At 38.9% G+C, this 21,180-nt stretch overlaps 6 protein-coding genes across 8 annotated transcripts; all 6 read right to left on the reverse strand.

Moving 5' to 3' along the window:
• Positions 1-67: 67 nt before the first annotated feature.
• On the reverse strand, positions 68-1,597 carry LOC145899827 (actin-related protein 5-like). Its single transcript, XM_082988750.1, has one exon. It carries the CDS (start codon positions 1,595-1,597, stop codon positions 68-70), a length of 1,530 nt encoding a protein of 509 aa, XP_082844876.1.
• Positions 1,598-1,602: 5 nt separating this feature from the next.
• On the reverse strand, positions 1,603-1,955 carry LOC145898636 (mediator of RNA polymerase II transcription subunit 9-like). The gene has a single exon (XM_082987170.1). It carries the CDS (start codon positions 1,915-1,917, stop codon positions 1,603-1,605), a length of 315 nt encoding a protein of 104 aa, XP_082843296.1. The 5' UTR covers positions 1,918-1,955.
• Positions 1,956-3,963: 2,008 nt separating this feature from the next.
• On the reverse strand, positions 3,964-6,722 carry LOC145897784 (leucine-rich repeat-containing protein 61-like). 3 transcript variants are annotated; one of them, XM_082986224.1, is made up of 6 exons: positions 6,598-6,722; positions 6,174-6,416; positions 5,833-6,045; positions 5,698-5,766; positions 5,343-5,399; positions 3,964-4,913 (listed from the first exon to the last, which is right to left on the reverse strand). In XM_082986224.1, the coding sequence occupies exons 1-6, from the start codon at positions 6,617-6,619 to the stop codon at positions 4,711-4,713; spliced, it is 807 nt and encodes a 268-aa protein (XP_082842350.1). In that variant the 5' UTR covers positions 6,620-6,722; the 3' UTR covers positions 3,964-4,710. The 3 variants fall into 3 exon arrangements, 2 of the variants coding, with proteins under 2 accessions (XP_082842350.1, XP_082842351.1); XM_082986225.1 differs by lacking the exon at positions 5,343-5,399 and having other exon boundaries at positions 3,965-4,913; XR_014402399.1 differs by having other exon boundaries at positions 4,792-4,913; positions 4,972-5,766.
• Positions 6,723-6,903: 181 nt separating this feature from the next.
• LOC145897783 (transcription initiation factor TFIID subunit 2-like) lies at positions 6,904-10,681 on the reverse strand. Its single transcript, XM_082986223.1, has 2 exons — positions 10,560-10,681; positions 6,904-10,492 (listed from the first exon to the last, which is right to left on the reverse strand). Exon 2 carries the CDS (start codon positions 10,426-10,428, stop codon positions 6,943-6,945), a length of 3,486 nt encoding a protein of 1,161 aa, XP_082842349.1. The 5' UTR covers positions 10,429-10,492; positions 10,560-10,681; the 3' UTR covers positions 6,904-6,942.
• A 1,330-nt stretch (positions 10,682-12,011) lies between these two features.
• On the reverse strand, positions 12,012-15,994 carry LOC145899830 (beta-1,3-glucan-binding protein-like). The gene is made up of 13 exons (XM_082988753.1): positions 15,883-15,994; positions 15,514-15,615; positions 15,159-15,284; positions 14,769-14,915; positions 14,128-14,387; positions 13,587-13,744; positions 13,344-13,448; positions 13,228-13,286; positions 12,973-13,090; positions 12,912-12,923; positions 12,591-12,798; positions 12,326-12,465; positions 12,012-12,093 (listed from the first exon to the last, which is right to left on the reverse strand). Exons 1-13 carry the CDS (start codon positions 15,992-15,994, stop codon positions 12,012-12,014), a joined length of 1,629 nt encoding a protein of 542 aa, XP_082844879.1.
• A 1,095-nt stretch (positions 15,995-17,089) lies between these two features.
• Positions 17,090-19,720, reverse strand: LOC145899831 (beta-1,3-glucan-binding protein-like). The gene is made up of 8 exons (XM_082988754.1): positions 19,454-19,720; positions 19,188-19,345; positions 18,822-18,926; positions 18,442-18,500; positions 18,263-18,380; positions 17,901-18,108; positions 17,509-17,648; positions 17,090-17,171 (listed from the first exon to the last, which is right to left on the reverse strand). The coding sequence occupies exons 1-8, from the start codon at positions 19,718-19,720 to the stop codon at positions 17,090-17,092; spliced, it is 1,137 nt and encodes a 378-aa protein (XP_082844880.1).
• Between the last annotated feature and the right edge of the window lie 1,460 nt (positions 19,721-21,180).

The raw sequence follows: 21,180 nt of genomic DNA on the forward strand, positions 1-21,180 counted from the left end.
AAATGTAAACAAAAACACACAACACAAATTTAGCATGCGTCAACAAATATATAAACTATGTATATTTTCAACTCGTTAAACTTGTAGATGGATCAATCCATCTGTTTGAAAACGGATGCACTTTATAATAATGTGACCCAATCTCTTCATATTCTTGTTTGGAAATAAAATTTACTTTGTTCTGTTCGTCGCAAGCCCATTTAGCTGCTCCTCTCCAAGCATCAAGACTTGGGTCGGATGCTTGAGTCACTTTCACTCTTGAAGAAAACGGACGGATTTCTCGCAGATCATGCGACAACCTTTCCATTAAGCCACGCAACTGGGAATTCCCCCCTGTCACAAAGACATTGTTCGCTAAAATATCTTGGGTGGATTTATCATAACGTTGGAGGACAATTTCAATACATTCACTTAATCCACACTGATCGTACCCAACCAGAGATGGTTGAAAGATAATCTCAGGTGCTTGAAACTTCTCCATTCCCAGATGAAACAGTTTTTTATCGTCTGGTTCAACTGAGATCGTCTTGTATTCCTCATCAATCTCCGCTTGGATTTTGTCAATGTTGTTTTGAAGATCACCGGCAAGTTTTTTCAACCCCGCCATGTCGTTGCACCCAGCATCACTGCATGCCTTTGTTGCACCCTCCGGAAATTCCTGTTCAATTTCAAGAATGCACTCAACTTCATACAACTTATATTCAGCTTGCTTCAATTTCTTCTCCAAGGCCAACAGATGATTTTTCATGTATCCCGCTTGTGAAGCAGTACTAGGACTTCGCGGAGTGAACTTGATTTTCGTTGATTGCTCAGTAGCAGACTGGGTGTCCGTCCACTCACGCATCACTTCACCGTAACTTAACGCAACTTTACCAAGTTTGTTAACCAAAGTTTCCATTCTGGTCAGAGTGAACTCTCCAACTAGCTGAGGGTGACGATATTGCAAAAGCCATTGCAAGTATGCTGAGCAGTTATACCCACCAAGATTGAGACGGACACAATTCTTAACATCAGGTTCTCCATCAACTACAGGCAAAACATGAGTGCTTTGGAACCCGCAAGACAAAACAAGTGCAGTTGGATTACTTAAATTCTCATTGTTGTGGTTGAAGCTAAACAAACAATCAACACCGCATGCAACACTGGGTACACAGTAAGCTTCAAACAGAAGTTCCATCATATTTTTGTGGCAGTATGATGGGTTAGCTACAGGTTCAGTAATAACAACTGGATGAGGTACACTGTCTGAATAGTTTATTCCTAGATGTTTAAAGGCATAATCCAGCAGTGTTTCTTGGGCTGAAAAGTTAACAACAACATTGAAATCATACGGACTTCTTACCATCCAGCGGACAGCTTCAATATCAGGGATTCCGTTCCCTACTTGAATATCCCAATCCCTTTCTTTACGATTTGCACGATTTTTTGCAACAACATTTTTGTAAACTAACTCTGGTGCAGTGGACAATGCCCAACCTGTGCGGCATTGATACGATCCGTTATCAATGACAATTGGCACTTGATGCTTTTCCTCTGAATATTCATGAATTACATCTGGCTTTGACCTGAAATCTCGCAACTTGAAAATGTCATCCATTAAAGTTATTTTGGCTGATTGAATCGTTCCAGTTTAAAGTTTTTGTACTTGTCAACAATAATCTGTTTGATTTGTAGTTGTTGTTGTAGTGATCTTAGAATGTCTTCCTGTTCACTCTTAGTGTTGTCAATCCCTTTTGCCTCTTCAATCACTTGTTTTGCTTGTGAAATTTTCTCCTTTAATTCCAAAACTTTGTGACTGAGATTTTCAATATCTCGTCCCTCTTCCAATCTACCCAATATTTCGTGAATGTCCTGCAGAAAGCTTATCTCGAACTGGCCACTTTCTTTTTCATCAGCAACCGCAGCACTGCTATTCATTTTAAACCAAAGTTTACAGAAAGCTTCAAAAATCAATGTTTATAAAGATGTAAAAAGGAGGCAATTTTGAATACCTGAGGTGACAATGAAGAATTATTAAACCACAAGAAATTTGCTTTCAAATAATTTTGTTGTGTAATATGGAAAATTCGTCACTCGAAACTATTGTATAAATGCCAGATCGAAATGTTTGTAACTTTTAAATAACTTTGATTGTTCAATATGTTATTGCAATAGGTATTTCTACGCGAATTGTGGATAAAATTGTATTTCGACATTTATTCAAATCTTTTACAAACCCAAACCTATTACATCAACAACGCCATTTCGATGTGGTTGCATTATAGTTTTTTCGTGCTAACGAACATATCACACGTTACAATTATAGAGTTAATAAAACTTAAACCTAACTTTAATAGTTAAACTTTCTGTTTTGATTTCAACAACACGTGCACTTCAATGTAATTTTTGTATGTTTCATGAACCGTGACCGTCAGATCCACACGTTTGTGTAAAAAGTTTTGCTGTATTTGGTCTCAAATTTCGGACAAAATCACCCGAAAAATACACAAAACCATTAAATAGTTATAACATTTGTTTTAGAAATCCGGGGCTTAAGCTCTGTGTCAACATAACGAAAAGCAACGTTGAGAATGTGGTCGTAAAAGTCGAAGAGACTGAAACAAAAATACAAAAAGTAAAAACTTTTAATTACATAGAAACAGCTGCTAATGTGGCATGATTGTACCTGCGGTGCCGGTGTTCGTAGATATACTTGTAGTGACTGGAAGAGTAGTTGTTGCTGATGCTACAACGATGAATATTGCTTAATAAGATGGGCTTTATACATTGTTCAACAAAAACGTTTTCCACAAAATTTGGCGGAACTGTATTTCAAAACAAACATTAACCCCTTTTCTTTTTCTTTTGTTTTTTTGAAACACGTATCAGGACTGTTATAATAAGGACTGTTTATAGTCATAGGAGTCGGAGTGTTTTCTTTTTACAATCGTGAGTCCCTGCAAACTTACCGCATGTGATCGGACCACATTTGGCTAATTCCAGACTGACACCAATGCATCCGCTCCCAATACAATTTCTATTTCTCATTTGAATGCCTCCATGGCTGCAATTTCCTACGCATAAACTCCAAGATTGCCATTGATTCCAGTACGCTGTGGAGAAGTTAAGTTACGTAGGCGTTCCTGGTAGGTTTTGCAATGAAAATTTTATAGTCTTAATAGGAAATTCCACCCAAACTAACGTAAAACGCATAGCATGATTATGTAATGTAATGTAGCCTAAGTACTGAAAAACTTACGGCAGGGAACGGTTCGACACGTTTGTTGTTCTATTGTCTTTCCGGCGCAGGTGGTAGTATTGCCGATGCAAACCCGTATTCTACCACGTATTGCGCCTCCACATGTCACCGGACAGGCGCTCCATGGACTCCAGTTCGCCCAGGAACCTGCAGCATTGTAACCATATGTAAGTTGTACTGTATCTGCTATGTAAACATTTGGACAGGTTCTGTTCTATTTGTCAGTTAATGAATCCTGTATGTCGCAGTTGGTTTTCATTGGATACTGACGGTAAGCAAAAGCAGACGCCCTCTACATACCAGCAAAATGACGATCATAAATGACTTATAGGTTTACAGGTTTCACAGCTCAGACATTGCAGCCTAGCTGGATCAGCCACTTTCCCCCAAAATTTTGGAGCGAGATCTGAAGGGTTTGAACTCACGCCCCTGGGCTAGCTAGGCTCAAACGCTCTACCAACTGAGCGAGCTCAGTGGTTTTACGGCGTTGGCCAAGGTACATTGAACGTGCTGGGCAAAACGATCCTGCCATCGCATGAAACATTACTGAATTGACCCATAGGGAATTTCCTTTTTTCACAAACTTTCTTCAATGGTGAGAATGAGGTTTTCACTTTAAACTATGTACATACCTGCACCTTGCGACAGACACCCATGAAATACTTGCACAAAAATTAACAAACTGAAACTTAACCAGGGTTTCATTGTTGAGAATCGAACTATCAAGATACAAAAACCCACCGAAGCAGTCCGTATATATGTGTGTCAATATTTTGCATTTACAGTCTTTCGTGTAAACTGCCGAGCTTGTTGACGTCACATGTTCCGTTCATTTGATGCCGTTAGACAATATACAGTGAATTTACATGTGCAACCACTTTAGCTGTTTACACGACAACTTATTGTTGTCATATAATTTGCATGTAACAAAATGTCCCCTTATACGAGGTAAAATAAGAGAACAGAAGAAGGTAATCAAGGATTCGCTGGAATTACAACAATCTTAACCTTTATATGAACAAATAAATTAAAAAAAAGAATCTTATAGCAGTTAAAAGTGCAGTTACAGTGAATAATGGGATCTTGCAACGAGTACCCTCACCAGGGCCCACACAAGTCTATGTGGTCTACGAAAACCATTGTTTTCCTAAAGAGTTAACGCTGGTCTCTCATTTTCATGTGAAAAGGTTTTCGTACCAACACATTTTCCACAACTGAAAAAATTTTAATAATTTGTAGAAAATGGATTTCATGTAAAAGAAACAGGCACCTTTGATGTTCCACAGTGAAGTTAACATAAATGTAAAAAAGTGTCAAAACACACCAGGGTTGCAGTCAAAAACCAAAAAAGGGGTGAAAGCTGGGAGAAACCAAACTGTTTCAATACACAGAAAAAATACATGCGATAAAGTAAAGTTAAATAAGTTAAAAACGATTTATGTCTACTAAAAACTTATATATCTTAGCATAAATTAAACTTTAACATTCATGCTTTTAAACTTTTCAAGTCGCACAGATGAGTGGTCAGCAACTTTTTTGCAATCTTTTAACAGCTCGGCAAACTTTCTGGTCGATTCATCGTCGGTTACAGGAGGTTGATTAAATGTGAAATAACCTGGTTTGGTCCATGGTTCAGCAAGAGGGCGCTCAGATACAGGTCCAAATGTCCGACCAGCTACAAATATAAATGTATTGGTTGTTTTTTTTTATAACACTAAGGTACAACTACTCACAAACGAGATGTGTTTATATTTTGACAACAGAAAACTGCTACCAAACAAAATTAACCTCTTATTGCTCATCAACCTTTTTTCAAGAAAGCAGGAATCAAATAAAAAACTGAAGAAAATTCAATTACTAAAATACATGATTTACTGATAAAATAACAGAAATCATTGCAATACCTGGAATCTACCACATGGCTAGCTCAACTTAAACCTACAAAAGAACTTAAATCATAAATTTTAAACCAATTTCCAACACTTTGTTCGAAAACAAAACTTCAAATCAGCAAGTATCAAAAAACTTTACACAACAATCTACTTGAAACTCTACAAAAAATGGAATGGAAATCATATAACAGCAATCCACACAAGATTCTCACCACTTGGTGCGCCAGAGTCACATTTATCACATGGACATACATCACCATGATGTAATGCTGCATTAGACATGTTTGGATAAATATTTGTCATATATTCTGGCCAATAAGTCAGTCACTGGCTTTGTAGTACTGATTATGAAAGTAAATTAATAGTATGGGCATTGCATTGTTACACCTTGCAAGGGAGCTGGAGGATATTAAGAAATACGCATAAGTACTTTTGGATGAATTTTAGTGAATAAAATAGAATGCAGAAAGAAATCTTTAAATAAAGTTAAGTTTATAAAAGGAACTGAAACAAAACATGTGGAATTGAGGTTAAAACAGAAGTAAAAAACTACAAATGGTTTCTCACATTCAATCTGTTCATCCAACTCACAACATAGTTTGTAAAGCTCACTTCCCCGACCCTTCACTCTTTCACCTCAAGATAAATATTTGTTGTTAACATTAATAATAATGTGAGCAGAAACAAACGTCAAACACTCACCATCGAACACCACAAGAGACGGGAACAACTTCAAAACAGACTTTTGATAATTTTCCATTTCACATAGGGGGTTTGTTAAACTTTTAATGTTGTCTTTAAGTCTCAGTTTGCGAAGAGTGAGGACACCCATCAAACACTTAATCCGCTCAACATTTGAAAGTAGATTTCCAGCAGCAAGTAGCTCCTCAAGACCCTCTAATCCAGCAAGACAATCTAAAGAAATATTACATATGGATGAGTATTGTATATTGCTTCATATTGACCAAAAAGATTTCATGACATGCAAGGGTTTATTTTAATATTTTATATCTAGTCAAACTGGTATTTGATATAGAACATACCTATGTTGGTTATTTGGTTGACGGATATATTTAGGAACACAATTGATTTTAGTTGTCGCACTGGTTCAATGGTTGACAACTTGTTGCGTGAAACATCAAGTCTCGTAATATTTTTACATTCACTCAACACGGTCAAGTCCTTGAGATTCATGTTCGACAGCTGGATAAAATGAACGCTTTCAACATCAAATTCACCAGTAAGCTGCAATAATTTTCTCCTGGAAATTTTTCCATCAGATGTTTCTGTTTGTAACCAGAAAGAATGTTTTAGAATTTTTGTTTCTTCACATTTCTATGTCAATCTTTGTTGCTAGTTTAGGTTTAAACATGGCTTGGCTCATATTTGGATCAAAATGTGAAAAAAGTCAAACAGTTGATTGAGCTTGGATCAAATTTAATGAAATTTAAATCACTATTGACAAACCTGTATCTTTTTTTGTTGCCATTTTCTTCAAATATTTAACAAGATACTAAATAACTGTCCTACCACAAAAAAATCAATTGGAAAATGGATTAGTTGAAATGTTTAAACCACATATTACAATGAAAATGGGTATGTGACAATAATGGCAGTGAAAGAAATGGATAAAATACATACTAGCAATTACATTTTGAGATGTAATTTGTAAGAACTGGAATATCTGACATTTTAACACCGGTTAGAAAAGAGTTTTAGTCTGTAAACACAAATGAAAAAAACAGCAGGACACAAAGTTCACAACATCATAGAAGGTGGCCTGGTCAACACAGGAATTGCAAATAACAATAACTAGTCAAAATTTAAGGGGGAAGTTGCAGAGGCAAACGGGGAATTAACCGAACTGGCTGGGGTTGCTGGTGACGACCAGTCACTGTCGCCACGGTGACGGTGTTTGTGTTTATGCTTGTGTTTACGCTTTTTCTTCTTTTCACGAGTAGCTGTTAAAGGTTGGGGCAGTTGTATTGTTTCCTGCTTAACTGGAGTTGACATGGGAAGGTAATCGTCACCATAGCGACTCGGTGGAGATTGCCATGATGAGGATGGCTCTGGGGCACCTCCTGGTGTTGAGGGTCTTGATGGCATGTCGATGTGGGAGAGGGAGAGCAGGCTCTCAGCTGCGAGTACATCCGCCGTGTCGAGAACACTGTGGCTTCGCGAGGCACCACCAAATTTAATTTTCATTTTTAACTTGTTGGGTTGGTCAGTTGATTGTGATGTAACAACTGGCATAGAAGTCGGTCGTTTTAGTTTTGAAGGACCAGGTGAGTCGTTGTCGTAGGAACGTTTCTCATTCCTTGTGTTTGGGTTAATTTGAGTTTTTCCTTTCTTCAGATTCACGACAACTCCAAACTGTGGGGCTGGAAGGCAGTTAGGACGACTTTTACCAAAAAGTTTGTAGTACAAATCCACAGCTTCGCATCTTAACCGAGGGTCATAGAAAGTATCATGATTTATGAAATTCCAAAGCTTTTCAACCAAGGCAGCGTTGTTCAGGGGTGACTTAGAATCTTTAGCAAATGGTGGATTCCTAATAATAGCATTGAGAATGCCATGCTTAATTTCAGATACAGGGTCGTTAATTGCAAGATCCAGCAGCCAGTTTAGTTCATCATTATTTAAATTAACTTTTATCAAATCAACCAGACATTCCACTGCCACGAGTCGAACATCCCTAAAAAATCCATAAACAGCGTAACTTTTGAACAGTTCGAAGTCAGCAGGTAGGTGACCATTGCGTTGCAAGTTTCTTATTGCACGTAGACAACTGACAGTAATTGTATTCCTGTATGATGGCAGGTGCTTTTCCAGGTTTAGGAACCTCGCCACCTCATCAATAATTGCTCTCACATCTGCAGGAAGAAGTTCTGCAGTCAGTTTTTGCTCAGCTGACATTGTGACAGCTGGAGTGATCGTATTATTGAGAGCAGTGACCAAAGCAGCCCGGTAGTAATTGTCAGAATATTTATTGTTTGAGTTGTCATTAAATTTAACAAGATCGAGCAAGAACTGCAATATTTCTTTGGGACAAACACCATTAACATTCCTAAGCATGGACATTGCAACAGGGATGTTTTTTTGCATGAAATATTGCTGGAAGTTGCTGAAGTTGTTCATTCGTACGATGGGAGGGGATGTTTCACAGCAGAAAAACCTCGTGAAAATGTTTAGCAAAGCAGGTCGACCGGTCCAGTTGTTTACCATAGAGTTGGCAACTTTTGCCAGACAAATACTTGCTTGCATTCGAACCTTGTAATAGTAGAGTTTGTTTTCAATAATATCGCTTAGAGCAGTGCAGGTAGCTTGTGAAGGTAACTGCTGTAACATTTTTATTGCTTCGTTTTGGCCCACAATGTCACGCTCAAACCTAACCTGATATTGCCACATATAGTCTGGCTGTTGGAAATGAACAACCCTCGGGACCGTTACATCTGGATCTATTCTGATCCATAAAACTGGTGACTCTGGATCCATTGCATTGATGTCAATATCTGCTTCGTCACCATTACTCAGCGGGATTTTCTTTCTTTTGTTTCGTCGGCTTTTTGAGTGACACGGCAAATCATGTTTTGTTGTATTTTCTTCAATCTGGATCGTGTGGTTGAACGAACCGTCCAACTCCTGTACACGGACAACAAGAGGGCCAACATACTTTTGAGTTCCCTTACCAATAAGATCCTGTTTGATGTCAAGTTCAACCGCATTGCGCTTTCTGTTGAAGATGAAACTGCTTCTGAAACACACGATACCACCTTTCTTCACCCATTGATCTGTCAGGTTTGATATATCTTTGCCTGACACTGAATATGTTGATTTAAGAAAAACAGCTGTAGAGAGCAGCATTGTGGACCAAGATGAGCTCAGTACTTTTTGTTGTGCTGATGTACTTGCCAACGACAAGAGCTTATTAAAAGCCTGAAGAAGCAACTGCGCACCGATTCTGTTTTCTATCTGACGCATAACTATGTGAGCTTTGCACCTTAGTATCTTGTAATGTTGGAGAGATATAGTGTGTGGATGTTGATGGGGAAAATGCCTTGAAAATGATGAATCCCTTATGTTGTAATGAAGAACAACAGGACCATAAGTTGTCTCGTATTCACACAACTTGTCAACTTCACTGGCTATCCAGTGACGATATTCACTGTTCCCGAATGTGCTGCGAAGCCAAAGTCCATACAAGTATCCTGATATTCCTGCAGGAACCCAGTAGTCATTCCATGACTCTCTCGCCATGAAACATCCAAAAAATTGTTCAGCCAAAGCTCTGGCCATGTGTTTCCGTGTAACTGGTGTTTGATCCAAAACAATTTTACTATAAAGCAGATTTACACTAAATAGACCCACTGATGCATAAGGAATGGCCTCCTGGTACGCCTCACCCACAAAAACTTGCTTGTAACAGGAATAAGGGAATCGAAAACTCAAAATTTCTTCGTAAAACTCAATAATTTCATGACAAGTTTCAGTTGTATGTTCCAGCAATGGCATGAGTTGGGGCAAACAGAAATGAGTAACTTCGTGCATGTGGGGGTCAACGAGGATCTGGAATGGGCCGACGGCCAGTGTGATGTTTGGTGCGGCTGTCGGAATACTGAGAATGTAATGAAAGGTTTTACGTTTTTTGTCTGGGGTGAAAACAGTTTCCACGAGATCGCCACATGAAACTGCAGTCATCGACTCATCCACTGTGAACTCCATTTTCCAAGTGCACGGCTCTGAGTAGGTGTCAATGCAAGGAAACCACAGACGTGCGGAGTTTTCATGTCTGTATGTGAACAAATGTGTGCCGAGCTCCTTATACGTTCCTTCACCCTTGGGAACGACAAAGTGAATTCCACCTTTTGGATTTTCAAGGGTGAAATCCATGCTGATGCATATGGGCTTTTGGTCTTTAACCTTTTTGTGAACTTCCGAAGGTATTTTTATGGTCACTTCCCCATGATACCCTGAGTCCTGATCAACACTCTCTACTGCTGTCAAGTGGCAAGAACCAAGAAATTCCAAGTTGCGTGATTTAGGGTCTCTCTGTGTTAGGTCAAGTGATGGGTCTTGATACTGGAACGTAGCCTCATGATTGTCAACACAAACGCGGTGGATTCTCGCCTGCTTGCAGTTAACCTTCACAGACTTTAAATCACCTTTCCTGGGTTGAAGCATTAACTCAACATAACCCATCAACGCCTTCCTCTGAAAGTTGATTGATGTGATGCAGAGGAGTTGGTGACTCAGCTTAAACGGCCTCTGGAACTCTGTTTTCTTTCCTCTTTTATCCATCTCTATTTTTGTGTTTCAGCAATGTACTAAATTTATTGTGTTACATCACTATAAAGCAACAGACCTGCAAACATGTACAGACTGTTGCATGTTACTACCAACATTTGGTTAATTGTTACGGTAAAACATACCTTCAAATACCCATTGCAGACAGTATGGAAAAACACCCAAGAGACGCTAGTCGATAAAACTTTTTTCCAGTCGAAAAAAGTTTAACGCTCACAACTTTGCCGTTTCTTAATGGATTTCGATGATTTTTGCACAAGTTGCATGGAATGGCATGTAGTTTTTTTTTCATAAAAAATCTAACGATTTATGGGACGAATATTAATGTACATTGTCATAAGTCGGTAATAACTACTTTTATCGAACCGCGGCCACGACCATTCATACACCGTTACCACATGCGGATACCGACAGACTAGTAACCCTAATTTTATCCATTAGGTAGCGCTATTTTTGTAGATGTTTTTTCAAATTTTTGTTGGTAGGGGCACAATCTCTAAGATCCACAAATCTGAATAAAGTAAGGCTTACATTTCCACATTGTATCAATGAATGTATAATATAACAATATGGACACAAACTCAATGCTGATGTTGGGTATGATGCACATGAGGCTTTTAAATGGCTTGTGCTCTGAATCGTATCACAGTATCCGTATATTGGTTTGATCAGTGGTTTTGAGACAACTGATTATTTTTTGCTTCATAGATAGTTGACAAAAGATTAGTTGCACAAATAAACAAAATATTATAAAAACATTGGATGCTATAGATGCAACCATGATACAACACAAGTTATGGGGTTCATTAATTTTCTATAGCCTTGGTTTTACAGTTAGGTTAATATTTTGGGGATTTTGTTCCGTTGGTACTGTATGAGCTACGACTTTTTATTATTTCGAATTATTATTTTTCGCCGTCATCAAATAAAGATAAAATATGCAATAAAATGCGTCACTTATTGGCCCTGGGGTACCGGATAAAACCATACCTGGATATATAAAATATCGGCCTTGTGCATGGTTCGACAATGTTGCAAAATAGAAGACGCTCATTGCAAAAGTTTATTTTTGTGTATAAGCTGCAGACAGATGGTCACTGTTTCGACCTAAAAGGTCTCATCAGTGAAGCTGGTGTGACTTTCAGACGACTTTGCTGACCAAACGGCCAAGCAAAGACTTCCACTTTGTGGTGACTATACAATCACCGTCATCCATTGGGCACCAAACTAGGTGCAACCTTACGGAGAAAACAAGGTGGAAACACAATGGCCAAGCAATGCTCAACCAATAGTGCCGTTTAATTTTTTGTTTTTACCATTTATGATTTTTGTCGACTACGAAAATTATCACATGCTGGTTCGAAGCAGCAATGACGTCATGTTGGATTTCCGTCACGTGATAAGCCTGACCTGGAACAATACAAATTTCTAGCTTTGGTTGGCGCTAGATTTTGCAACTCCACACCCCGGTTTCAATAAAAATTTTCCGGCCTTTCAATTACTTCAACTGTTTAAATATTAATTTCTCCAAAAATAAACACAAGCATTCCAAGTCATCACTGTTTTATTTGTGAGGTTTAGTTCGCCCAAACCCTGATGTTTTTAACTTGAAGAGCTGCGTTTTCGCCGTTGTTCACATCTGGCTGCCAAGTTGGGTACCTGGAAGTGACAACATTATTAGATACACCGATCTGTTTACGATGTTGTATTTTTGATCTACATTTGAAAGTTAAAGGTTTATCAAAACGTAATAGCATATATCGAAGATTCAATGTCATAGATTGACAACGCACCCTACTCAAGGGCTAGAATATAATTTACTTCTAGCCAAACAAACAATTTTGTTTTTCAACCAATCTTTGTTTCAATAAAAACATATAGATTTGTGCACCATTGGTTCTTTGCATTCCAAAAGTCCCTCATGGCTGTAGGTGAGTCATTCGTCCACGGTTTTGCTCCGTTTCCGTTGATCCAGGAATCCTGGAAGAATCCGTTTGTTCCACCAACAGCCAAGTTGATCACCAGATAAAACTGAGGGCGAAAAAACAAAAATAAAAATATCGGTTCGTTTGATCAAAATGCCAGAGAAAAAGGAATGAAAAGCTTGATAATAATATCTGTAAGATTTTGGCGTAAACTTCCGAAAAGTTAAATACCTCTTGGTCAAATGGGGCCATTTTGTTGGGGCTATTGGCCCAGGGGTTATCAGACCCAGGAGCAGATGTTCCGAATTCCCCGAAATCCCAGAAACCATCACTTCCAGGATCCACGGTCATTATCAGGTTGTTGTCAATGTAGAAAGAAACTGAATCTGGTTTCCAGTCAACGGAGTAAGTGTGGAATTGACTCGCGAAAGTTCCGTGTCTGAAATTTTATAAAGCAAAAACATAGCTTAATTTTTTTTTCAATGACGAAATTTTATTGCAAGATTTTCATTTTAAATGAGATTAAAGCAATCCTTTCGTTTGCGTTATAACTCAAGTAAATATCTAGGTTTTGTGATCAGAAATATTATTATTTTAAGCTGGTTCTTCTTACTGCTCAGTGGTGGTTTTCTCGTAACCGTTAAGCGGCCAATACGGCCCCCAGTGCATTGTGGATCCCATTGCGTCATTTCCGTGGGAGACACCTTGGGTGTCCTTGAGATTGGAATTTCCTAAAAGCAAAATATTTAAATGATATAATTCCTATAGATCACAGTGTACACTAGGTTGGGATGCAAGAAAACCCATGTTGGTTTGGATGTGGTTTAGGGCAGATTTGCTTTAAAACTTGAAATGAAGAAACACTTACCCCTAGATTCGATGATATCCATTTCACCCGATGCCGGCCATTGTCCGTAATAATTGGTTCTGTAAACATGACGCTGTTATTTTGTCGACTTACTCACTTTCCATGACATCGCTTACTTGGGCAACATCCAGATAGCTGGCCACAACCAATCACCGGTCGGCATTTTAGCTTCAACGTCAATTCTTCCATACTTGAAACTGAACGAATTCACTGTGCGAATTCTGCGGAAAGTTAAAAATGACAATAAAAGTGAAAAATTATACGTTGGTGACATGACTTATATGATAATACTGAAATTGGTGTTGATGATGCTTAGTTCCAGTGTAAAACCCCAAATATGGCATTGTTTATGACGTCACCTAGCTGATTTGGCGGGGTTGATGTAGTTGGTTCCGCTTCCGGTTCTCATGCAACCCCACCAAGCATTGGCGGTGCACATATCGGCCGGGGAACCCCCCCAAATGTCAACTGTACCGGAGGACAGGAATCCATCTCCATATTGGTCAGTTGTCAACGTCTGCAGTCATGACGTTAATATAGAAGACAAACAGTTGTGAGATGTGCGGTTCTTACAAGAGTTTATCGACTGGGTGCGTCCCAAATACTCATGAGAGATTTAAACTCATTAATTCACTTATTTAGGAAATACTGGCGCACGAAAACACGATGGTTTATTTTTCGTGTAAATTCAATTGCTCTGATAATTCATTCTTACTTTCACCGCTGAAGTTAAATTGTTTCGAAAGCATTAACACATCAGCGTTAATACAAGATCACATTAAATACAATTAAGCCAACTACTCTAACAAGAACAAATGATGAATTATATTAATTCCTTTGTCTGATTTATGCGTCAAGTTGTCCAAGTCGGCAAACGGTTTTAGGACCCTTAAAACTGACCGGTTTGATGAAGAGGGTGTTGTCTCTGACGTAACTGTTCGATCTGTTGTTCGTGTAAATCTGAAACTCCCAGTTCCCGCCTCCGGACATCGTAATCTCGTGCTGCCAACGTTCCAAGTCGAAATCATCCCAAGTCTCCTCGAAGATCAGTCCGTTACACGGGGGTGACGTCATGTCACATGACGTGTCACATGGATAACTCGAACATCCGTCATCGATGATTACTGTTCCTCCACCGTTACCTCCACTGCCGCCGCCTCCTGCTCAAAAAACACAAGGTCATCGTAAAGGTCAAATATTTTGAGCTCATTCACTTTTATATATAAGTGAGTGATACATGACATCATCCTTTAGTCAACAACTCATGACATCACACTACCCGTGACGTCAGTACAACTGTGGAGCTAGAGCGGCCACGTCATTTTATTAACACTGATGATGTCATAAGTTGTTGACGAAACGACGTGAAAAAATTAAACATGTTAATGTGTTGTGCAGAATGGATCAGTTTAATTATTCTTGTGGACTTTAGTGTTTACGGTCTAGTGTGGGATGTAAATCTAAACAATGCGGTAACTTTTTGTGAATGGCAACGTTATGTATGGTTTTGTTGCTTTCATATCATAATGCCAACCCGGTACCAGATGAGCTGGTAGTTGTTGTTGGTGGATCGGTTGGTGGTTGGTTGGTGGTCGGAGGTTGGTTGGTAGTAGGAGGGATGGTTGTTGTTGGTGGAATGGTTGTTGTGGGTGGTTGAGTGATTGGTTGCTGTGTGGTGGTCGTTGGTTCTAGAAAACAAACAACATACAATCGTCTTTCAAAAAAAAACCAATAAGGTTAAAAGTTAAGTTATTTATAAAATGCCTTTAAATCTCAAGTTATTCTAACATATTTTCTTCAAGATTCTTTTGTGATACATGGTTATATATATTTTAATCAACGTAGATTCTTTCAAACTTATTTTGCTGCCACAGTTGACAGTAACCAATTGTATTCGAGAGTTCGCACTTATCAAATAGAAATTAACAAACCTGACGCCATCCATGTTTGATCGATTAAGTTGTAACCGCCACCAGTAGCAACCACGTTGATCCAATAATTCACACTATCTCCAGGATTCACCACAACCACTGTGTTGTCAGATACAAAGTAACCGCCTGTAAAAACGGCAATCTTTAGTGAAGTTCGTTTCAGATTAAAAAAGCTTGTCCTAGAGTTTAAGGAATTGATTTAGGAGTTTCATGAGTTTGTATTGACTAAACTATATGTTAAAAATAATGTTATGTTCTTATGCATGCACAGAATCATTGTGTCCATTTGCATATTGCTAAATAAAAATTTAAACAGATTTCGTCCAAATGAGAAGTAATTTGTGATGTGAAATACCTTGAGGTGTTGAAACGTCAAAGGCATATTGGCTTGCTTGCACTCCACTCAGTGGAATGTTGATATTGTAGTGGAAAGATACCATGGAAACACTTCCATCGTCTGAAAGAGAATTTCGCTCTGTTACTTATTATCATTTTACCTCATATCCAACCTCATTTCGGTTATTAACACAAGGTGGAGCTGCAGAGTTACTTGAACTTATTTGACCGCAAAAAAATGCAGAAAAACTTTGCATTTTGGTGTACTTGAAAACTTCTTCGATTGTAAGCGTTGTTAATTTGATTTGGCGCAAGTTTACGTTTGAGAAGTGAGATAGGTTCAGACATGCTCTCAAACTTAACTCACAATTACCATGTACAGACTCACCAGGATAAGCGAATCGAATTCCCTCCGGTTCCAACAAAGATATTTCCGGTTGAACGACGGTGTAGGCGCAACACGTTGTTGCCAAGCAACCTAGTAACAGTACCAGAAACATCACAAATACTTCCAGCGCTACCTGATTGTTCAGATGTTTCATAATTAGAAAGAGAAGTGATATGACAGTAAGAATACTAAGAGTCCCTTATGAGACCAAGCTAGTATTCCAGGAAGTCCAGCCCACAAACACATTTTGCAGAATCCAGTTTCTACTTCAATATTAAAGCTTGCGCTGATTTAATGACCGGGAATTCACTTTAATTATGATTAAAAAACTCAAAGCAAAATTCGATACATTGCAACACTCCCCGCTGTAAACGTCAGCTCTGCGTGGAACCAAACTGTGACGATCTTTATCCAAGGGAATGAGTCAGCAAACTGCGGTGGGAACTCCACCATCTGCCGTCTCTAAGTAGATATGCAACCTTTGTACAGAACACGTTGAAATTATTGTTTATTCTTCCTCTTGTACACATCTCATTACACGCACGTCTGACCGCGATATGTAGTTTATTGGATCATAATGCCACGTTGCAAAACCCATCTGTAATAAAGAAACCCACTTGATGATTGACACGTGGTTATTAGGCATCTAAATTTTGCAACATTTATTTGCTTTCTACATAAAACTTTGCACCCAACTGAAACATAATCGCCCATGTTTGAAAAATTACTTTGAAAAACTGATCACCAGTTGCCCTTATTTTCACAATTAGTCGCGACGAATGGAGGGACGGAAGTTAGTCAACAACGGTTTAGTTTAATGAGGATTACCATCTTGTTCCACCGTGAACCTTAGTTTTACTGTCTGATTAATAGCTGGGTCGTAAAAACCGGTTTCTTTTCACTTTCTCTGACTCCAACCCTTTTACGTGGAGTTATGATGAAAATTTTATGTTTATTGATTAGTCCCATATTCACAAAGCCTGTCCATGAGCTTTTTGCATCATTTGAGCGTTATTTTGTGATAAAACATTATCATTTTCGTAACAATACATTTAGTATGTCTAAAATCCATCACGTTTTTACCACGATGAAATTACTGAGTTTTTTCGGGTTTACACTGAAAATTAAACAAACTGATGCGATTCGGCAACTATTTTACTCAATGAACACAAGCAATTCCAAGTCATCACTGTTTTATTTGTGAGGTTCAGTTCGCCCAAACTCTGATGTTTTTAACTTGAAGAGCTGCGTTTTCGCCGTTGTTCACATCTGGCTGCCAAGTTGGGTACCTGGGAGTGACAAGAAATTAATTTAAATCAAAGAAAAAAAATTGATCGTCGAAAAGTCAAAAAAACGTCGAAATAAAAATGTGTTTCGTTTTTCACCTGAGGTGAGAGACGGTAAAAGGTCTTTGCATTTAACCAAATTCATAAATTTTTACTGCAATTTATTAATTGAGTAAGTTTAAACGCTCACTAGTTTCCAAGAATGTGTCACCAAACTACACAGATGGGTCGATTGACCTTTCAGCAGGTCAATTAAACCTTATCATTATCTGGCCAATTCCTTCTAAATATAACCGCCAGCTTATTGTAGGTGATATAAAAGTTGTCATCTTGTCGTCACCATTGGTTCTTGCCGTTCCAGAAGTCCCTCATGGCTGTAGGGGAGTCATTCGTCCACGGTTTTGCTCCGTTTCCGTTGATCCAGGAATCCTGGAAGAATCCGTTTGTTCCTCCAACAGCCAAGTTGATCATCAGATAAAACTGAGGGTGGGAAACAAAATTAATAAGCAACAGAAAAGTTTAAAACTAAATACTTTTAAATGGCAAAAGAGAATAGATGTGTTGGGTATAGTCAAAAAAATGCATGACAAATGTTCTGTTTGCTTACAATCACTATTTGAATTTTATCCGAAAATTGGTCACACCCTATGCGTACAAGTTGAGACAATTTGAAAAAATGTCTACAAATTTGTTATCAAATAATAATTATTTATACAATGACATGGACCCCACCTCTTGGTCAAATGGGGCCATTTTGTTGGGGCTGTTCACCCAGGGGTTATCAGACCCAGGAGCAGATGTTCCGAATTCCCCGAAATCCCAGAAACCATCACTTCCAGGATCCACCGTCATTATCAGGTTGTTGTCAATGTAGAAAGAAATTGAATCTGGTTTCCAGTCAACGGAGTAAGTGTGGAACTGACTCGCGAAAGTTCCGTGTCTGAAATTTTATCACGTAGATTTGTTTGTGAAATTGAAAGTGGATTTGCGGGAAATAATTCTCTGTACTGGGGCAAATTATTGATGCACAGGAAAACATAAGGTCTAGGGATGAATTTAGTTATAGGAAAACACTTGGATGAATATATTCTCACTGCTCAGTAGTGGTTTTCTCATAAGCGTTAAGCGGCCAGTATGGACCCCAGTGCATTGTGGATCCCATTGCGTCATTTCCGTGGGAAACTCCTTGGGTGTCCTTGAGATTGGAATTTCCTAAAAGCGAAAAATATTTTAATAAGTTGAAATTACTGAAAGTTTTACAAAGGATTTTCACCCCTGGATTCGATGATGTCAATTTCACCAGATGCCGGCCATTGACCGTAACGATTCGTTCTGCGAATAAAAAATCGCTTCATTAAAGTTTATCAGATATGAAAGACACGAGTTCATAAAAGCGTTGAAAAGGTGCTGAATCATGAGTATTGGTGTTACCTGGGATTGTCAGACCAAAGATTGGTTTTATGACGTGTTCACAAAAATTCATTCATGAAAGGTCATAAGTGTCTATTTGACCTTCATACGGCGTATAACCAATTTTAACATGTGACGCAAGCTTGCGAAGGAAACAATATTTTTTGTATGAATTTACAGTTTTATCGGCGGAAAAATCAATTTTTAGTCAAATACATGTGGAAATTACGAAGCCTCGCTTACTTGGGCAACATCCAGATAGCTGGCCACAACCAATCACCTGTCGGCATTTTCGCCTCAACGTCAATTCTTCCATATTTGAAACTGAACGAATTCACAGTGCGAATTCTGCGGAAAGAAATTTTTCAATAACAGTTCGACGGCAGGGTTTGTTTCTATTGGCAAGTGAAATATTTTGAACTCTGGTGAAAATTTGAACAGCACCTAACCCAAGGTTAAATAATTTGGCGTTATGCAATGACGTTACAAATACTCCATTGTTTGCACAATGGTTGTGACGTCATTCTACGCCTTTCCTGCACGCCTGGCAGCATCAGCAGTAATTTATTGCACACAATTACAAATTTGGAACATTGTTTATGACGCCACCTAGCTGATGTTGCCGGGTTGAGGTAGTTGCTTCCGCTTCCGGTTCTCATGCAACCCCACCAAGCATTGGCGGTGCACATATCGGCCGGGGAACCCCCCCAAAGGTCCACTGTTCCGTAAGACAGGAATCCATCTCCATATTGTTCAGTTGTCAACGTCTGCAAAGTTCCGTGATATTTACATTGACGTAATGTTTACTACGTCACAAGAGACCGAATATGTCAATCATTATGACGTCACACGATGTAATGCCGCTTAAAACTGACCGGTTTGATGAAGAGGGTGTTGTCTCTGACGTAACTGTTCGATCTGTTGTTCGTGTAAATCTGAAACTCCCAGTTCCCGCCTCCGGACATCGTAATCTCGTGCTGCCAACGTTCCAAGTCAAAATCATCCCAAGTCTCCTCGAAGATCAGTCCGTTACATGGGGGTGACGTCATGTCACATGACGTGTCACATGGATAACTCGAACATCCGGAGGTCGCTGCATAGCACGCTGTTACCAAGCAACAAAGGACCACTAGAAACCGCATGTTTTGTATTCTACCGAAAAAACTGCTGAATTTTAAGAAATTTGATTAACTGATGTTAAACGGACTTAATTTCCCCACGACAAAGGTTGCAGGATTAATCACGAAAGAATAACATTGGCCCCATCGTGATGTTTGTACCGCTTTGTTTCGATTTTGCTTGAACATATACATTTACCAACAGAATTAACCCCCATTAAACTGCACTTAATCTGCAGTCGCTTCAGCAACGTAAGTAATTCTTCAAGGTTTTCGTCGATAAACCTGGACAGCTAAATTCCTGCTTGCCTTCAGGGCTTTTATAGAAATTTTACCCCTCAGACTTCTGTCTTATCATCGTGCGTATCATGCTGCGTCATGCACACGCGCGACGGAACAATGGAAACGTTCGAGCGTTCCATGGGAACATATGCACCTGGAAAGTCTGTTATCTTAATGACATTTCGCCGATGCAAAGTAAGTATTTGGAGTTCTCGTTTTTACCATCATGCGACTGAAGTTCTCCATGCCTTCGTACCCGGTTAAAAGTCAAGTAGCAATGGATTAAATTTCACCTGTCCAAGTTCCGCTGTGTTACGCAACAACGGACGTCATCGTGGCTTTAGGGCCGGAAACCTTAAGAATGCAATGTCATCGTGTATTTTGCAACGTCTCCATGTGCAAAGTGGATGTGAATTGTTGTATACGAATAAGCAAATCTGTCACTTGACTTCGCCAACAAATTTACACAAACAAAGCAGCAAAATGCTGAACACAATTTATGAAAGATTACATGAGGATGTGAATGACAAGATCGCAGAGCGGATGTTTGAAACCCCGACGACGCATTCACATAACGAAGCAGCTTAGGTAGACACGTAGGCTTGTTTACAAAGTGACTTGAGCTCCAACGTGATTTGAAGAATCACAAACTATCTTAGTCACTGTTGCTTCTAGGTATATTATATTGATAAAAACTGTCCTTCTGGCACTAATCAGCTCTGGCATAAACGTTTACTTGTGTCAGAGAAATAGATTATTTAATTATCTTAGTGGCAATTACTCAACACTGTTCAGAAGTAAAACAAAATTACCAGATAAGATGGTTGTTGTATTTAATATTTCATTACGAGAAGGCTGGAGACAGTGTAAACCAAGAAATGTCAAAAATACAATTTCACTATATTCAGTCCATCAGCATGAAAATATTGTTGTGAAAAAGAAAGGTTTTTATTGATCTGAGGTGGAATTCATTCAGTGACATTCTAAGTTTTAAATTGCAGCCGTATTTTAAACGTACAGAATTTTTAAGTTCATAACCTGCTCTTTACATCATTACCAATCAGACATGGCCACACCAGCCAGTTTCCTCACCCACCCTCTGTACAACTCCAGCCTAAAAACACTGATTCCCTTCGTACGTTGTCTTGGGCCTGGGTTCTGTTCAAACGGGTCTGGCGTCTCCTGTGGGAACACAACGTTTT

Source organism: Ascidia mentula, chromosome 4 (assembly GCF_947561715.1).
Source record: "Ascidia mentula chromosome 4, kaAscMent1.1, whole genome shotgun sequence".
Classification (NCBI taxonomy): Eukaryota; Metazoa; Chordata; class Ascidiacea; order Phlebobranchia; family Ascidiidae; genus Ascidia; species Ascidia mentula.